At 46.5% G+C, this 5,265-nt stretch overlaps 1 protein-coding gene across 1 annotated transcript in view; it reads right to left on the bottom strand.

Annotated features, from left to right (window-relative positions):
• Positions 1 to 5,066, bottom strand: part of siah1 (siah E3 ubiquitin protein ligase 1) — a 14,159-nt gene extending 9,093 nt beyond the window's left edge. The window contains exons 1-2 of the mRNA XM_035664742.1: positions 3,735 to 5,066; positions 272 to 328 (exon numbers count right to left, since the gene is read on the bottom strand). Coding sequence (XP_035520635.1) covers positions 272 to 328; positions 3,735 to 3,948 — 271 coding nt within the window. The 5' untranslated portion in view covers positions 3,949 to 5,066. The remainder of the gene's footprint in view (positions 1 to 271; positions 329 to 3,734) is intronic.
• Between the last annotated feature and the right edge of the window lie 199 nt (positions 5,067 to 5,265).

A 5,265-nucleotide genomic window follows, 5' to 3' on the forward strand; every position in this document is an offset into this window, starting at 1 on the left:
GAGAGAGAGAGAGAGCAGTGAGCACATACTGCACTGTGTCAACGAGGTGGAGGGAGAGGAGGATGACAGAATGGAGAGCAGACGCAAACAATGACTGGGCACAATGTCCTCCGTGTTCAGAAGGAGCAACGTAACAGCAAAGGAGAGAGGACTGAGCAAGAAGAGTGCAGTATCCACTAACAAGAACACTAGTAGCAGACAGAGTCTCTCTCTCTCTGTTACTACAAGATCACACAAAAAAACACAACACAGAAAACATAAATATACTCACCTTCGTCCATAAGATTTCCAAATAAGGCTTTCGTCTTCTCTTGAAATGTGGGGACCTCTGAAAAGAGAAAAAAGAAAGCAGAAGGTTAACAGGCTGGGAATCGAACCAACGCATCGCCCCACAACAGTAGTAAGTGAGCTCAACACGCAGTACTCTGTGGTACACAAACATCTTCATTGGGCGGTCAGAGTGCTGGCCTGTGATGATCACACACACTCAGTCAGTCCACACATCAGCAGCTCTGATTTAGACCATGACACAGTCCGGTGTTCACAGCGGCCGGCACCACACCAGGAAGGGCACGGCCCATCTTGTGTACTTCATAGATTAAGCAATGCTCATTGAAGGCATTTAAGTCACTTACTGCGCCGCTAATGCAACGCAGATTAGAGCAGACATGGATTGGTACTGCGCCGTCTGCCGGCTCCACACCGCTTCCCCCGTTCATTCATATTTCATACAGCAGTTAAAGCTCCACCCACCACTTCAAGTCTACTGTGTCGGGCTCACAATACGCTGAGGCATCATTTTCCAGGAGTGAACTCTGTCCACAGTCTGAACGTTCACTTTATATGAAATCATTAAAGGACAGTGTTCATTTAAGTCCTAGATTTTGCTCAGATATGTACATAATGTATAAATTACCACACAGCTCCCAGCAGCCTAATAAGATCTGTCCTTAGTATTTTGTATATTAGTCATTAATAGTACAACTTTAAAAAGCAGGTTTTATTTATGATCAGACTTTAAAGTGTCAGTGTCAGCCACTGCAACAGACAGCTGCTGCAGAGAAGCTGCTCTTACAGACACAAACATTAACCGACATCATGTTACTGCTTCCATCCCTCTGAAGTGGAAACACAATGGTACCTAAAACCCAGAACCAGTCCAAGTATTAAGTGCATATACAGTCCACACCATAAGATCAATGTCGCAAGTTCTGTACGTGAAGAGTGATGAACCCTGAGGAGTTTCCTCTCTACGACAGTTTCAAACACACACAGCAGACAAATGGATGTTTTCTACAACCGGATATTCATTTAAGAAGACACATGGTCCAATCATGTGACTGAGGCAGTACTGGAGCAGAAATAAGGTCGCCGGCCGCTGTGACTGTCTGCAGCACGACTTCAGAAACCTCCGCGGTCCACATGGAGACGAAGAGCGCTGAAAACTGCCAATCCCATTAAGCACTTCCCAGATCCTGATGCATTTCATCGCTCACGTGTCCTAAAAACGATGACGTCGTTCCAAAAACGCGCTCACTAAAAAAAAGGAAGAAGCACATTAACATCCCTCCCGGACAGAAAGGGATAAACACGCACATTTGCATCCGGGTTGAAGTGCATCTTTGTGATACAGATGGTTGAATCCGGCAGATCTTACTGCTGGTCAACACAAAGATGCTGCAGAGGGAAGGAACTGTACTCCAACTCTCTATTGTTTCAGTTGTTATCACTCTCTAAGCTACCAAAACTTCCTGCGGTGCACTAACGAGCAGGGTGTGTTATTAAAGGAGAACCGTCTATATCTATGTTACAGCCAATATAAACAGAAGGGCCTCAAGCACAGCTTCACTACAATGTATTAACCATAGCTAGTGTGTACCATGTGAGCCCAAAGTCAAAGAAATCCAATCTGAGACTGAAAACTGAGATGTAATAATTCCTCCTGACAATACACTGACAATTAAGAACCCAATTCCTAATGTATTCAAAGGTTTAAGATGGCTGTAACTTTGAAAGACATGTGCTTGGGTTGTCCTGTTTGGATGTCTGAAACCCTAACACCCCCCCCACACACACACAGCACTTACAGTCAAAGTGCATTAGGAAGAGATTTCTGTATGAATATGGACAGGAAGAATGAGTACAGCAAGCAATCATGTTTTTGTAAACCCTTATAAATATCTTAATTGGAGAATTGGATGACTGAGTGCATGTGAAGGTGGCGACTGTGGGCTAATGGACACATTAAAGCATCCATTCTGGAGGGAAAGCAGGATCGATTTTGATGCATCCTGCTCATCACACCCTTACAAGGATCCCATTTTCAACAAATCCTCCCTATTTCATAATGGGAAATTGATTTATTTCAGTGTGTAAAGTTCTTGTCTTTCGCAGCAGAGACAGATCTCCAGAGAGCAGAGTTTATGGCAAGGTCAGGCTTCAATTTCAACAAAACACTAATGGAAAATGCTTTCAGAGGCATAATGTCTACTATTTCTGCATTAAAATGTCTAAAACCAACTAAAGCTATGGTATATAGTTTGTTGAGATGTCCCAAATGTTTCAACTATTTTCAAACTCACTCATTTTATTCAAAAAAAAAGATTATTCGCTCGTCAAAAGGCATCAAACCCGTTCACTCCTCGAGTTGCTGTAACTTATGGGGAAACCCGGAGTGGTGCTCCTCGTATCATCAAGTCCGCCTTAATCACTGTTTTGACTGGCAGGAATGACATACATTGCGATGACGGTGCGTAGGCGTCTTATCGTGAAAAAACCACGGACGTTTAAAGTCATCCTGCGGCGAGCTCCAACTTGCCTTAGACGAAACATAAACACATACATTCACACGGTACAAAAAGACCGCACACAGCCCTCAGCCCTGCAAACAGAGGGACACAAAGGAGGGAAATACTTGGGGGCACCCTGGAAGCTCACTTGGTAGAGCAAGTACCACATATCAAGGCCCTCAAGGACCACAGCGGCCTGAGTTTGAACCATCCCGGGCCCCTTTGCTGCAGGTCAGCCCCTCTCGCTCTCTCTCTCTCTCTCTCTCTCCTGCCTTTCCTGTCTCTAGAAAAGAAATCTGCATATATGGGTTTGTTAGATGCAAATACTCAAGTAGATCCTGAGAGAGGCCAACTGCACACTGGAACCGTGAAAAGTGAGAGTAAAAGACAGGAAACAAGGCACGCAAAGTAAAAACAAACAAGTAGCGAGGAAGGAAGGGTTGCAAACGACTGGGGATCTACAGAATACAGATAAAGAGGATATGGAAGAAGACAAGAGACAGACAGGAGAAGCACGAGCGGAGGGGGAGGCAAAAACACAAACATGCCATTCTTTGTTCTCAACTCATGGCCCACTCGTTTCTCTCTCACACACACACACACACACACACACACACACACACAGTGTACAGTGTTCACACACACCCCGCTGAATATAATTCACAATGCACACAGGCACGCTTGCTTAAAGCGTCTTCTGTATTCACCCACACACAAGCTATTCAACATACAGTACGCACCCATCCCTGCGCACAAAGTATCAATTTATCTCACACACACACACACACACACACACACACGGGAATTTACGACATTTTACACCACTTTTGGCCGCGGCTACGAGGCCCGCTGCACATCACACATTAAGCCAACGATGGGAAAAGGTGGGGACGTTTGCAGGAGCGAGTGTGCGTCCGTGTGCGTCGCCTCTTCAAACTCATTCACCTTTAGTCCTGTGCACGGTTCTGGAGGCTACACATGAGAAGAGTCTGAACAAGGAGCTCCAGGGCGGAGCTTGCAGCGCTACACAAGCCGGCTTGGATTTCACTTGGACCAGAGACATAGGGGTAGAGCATTCACGCAGACCCTCAACTCCATATTCCTCTGGCGCTTTCCATGGAAACCACACACTGTCGCTGCTGTCCAAAACACAACACATAACACAGGATCACATTTTATCCTTCTGGGCCCCCATTTAGGGAGCATGAGGTCATCAGGGTCCGGGGGGGGAAGCTGTAATGAAAGAATGGGAGGGCAAGGAGATGCTTCAAGGCTGGGAAAGTGACAGCCCACAAGGGGATGGGACGAGAGGAGACCAGAGGCCTTATGTCTGTGTCCTTAGAGTCCAAAACACTAGAAGATTTTAAAGTCCAAAGTCCCTGGAGCAGCCGGCAGAACAGGAATCCACCAGGAAGGCTGCTAGGTGAAAGAACCTGACTCTAATGTGGACTGTAAGCAGCCTGTAAGCAGCCCGTCAGCGTGTGGTTGGTCAACCTGCCACTCCCTGGCTGCTCCCAGTCAGCCACTAGGAACTCAAAGCAACATGAGACAGTTTAGCAAAGTCACTGTAGATCGCCTCCAACACCGGATAATTACCCTTTCACAAAGTTCCACCTTTGTTTTTCCCGGTGCCAGAACTTCAGGGACCGTTTGGCACTGCAGCACTTTTTAAAAAAAACAGGTATATCCGCTTCCAAAACCATTCCCCAAAATTGCAGGTTTGCAGCACAAAAGCACAATTCCCATGGCAGGAGAAGGGCCTTGTTTCTATGAACAAACTAATCCTGTGTGGTGTCAAACAGTCGCTGCAAGAATAATCCTATGGCGATTGGGAAACAAAGCCCTGCTCTCTCATGGTTTCCCGGTGGAAGTAGAGAAGGCTGTAGCTAGCGAGAGAGGAGGAAAAAAAAAAGAAAAAGAGAAAGGGAAAGTCCCAAACAAAGTCAGTGTGACTTTTCTTCCTAAGCCATGTCGTCTCTGTCCCCTGGAGTGTGGTAGGTGGTCACCGCTGCTGGGTGTGTGCGAGACAGAGGAAAGCTGAGCTCCAATGTCAGTCCAAACCGAGCATGCTCACTCACACCCTTCCCCTTTCTCTCCTCTCCCTACACAAACACATCACCCCTTCTTCTCTCCAAAACACATCATTTCTCTTTCACTTGATTCTCATTTTACGGCTCCACTTTGGTGTCAGTACTTTCTTGCATGCTTGCTCTGCTTTGAGCCTGCATATTTTGCCTTCTTTCTCCTTCATGCACAGTCTCTCTCTCTCTCTCTCTTTCTCTCACTTGTGTTTCTTTCTCTCTGCCCCCTCCCTCCACCCGGCTCTGTGGTTGTGCAAGTCTCAGATTTCATCCTGGTCTGGCTGCAGGCTGTACCAGCAGCTGCCCTCATTGACTCCATACCTCACTTTCTCGCTGCCTCTTCTTTTCATTTCCTTCTCCCCGTTTGCCACAGTGTGATGTGTGTGTGTGTGTGT

This window comes from Morone saxatilis, unplaced genomic scaffold (genome assembly GCF_004916995.1).
Source record: "Morone saxatilis isolate NCDOM2014 unplaced genomic scaffold, NCSU_SB_2.0 Contig2, whole genome shotgun sequence".
Taxonomy (NCBI): domain Eukaryota; kingdom Metazoa; phylum Chordata; class Actinopteri; family Moronidae; genus Morone; species Morone saxatilis.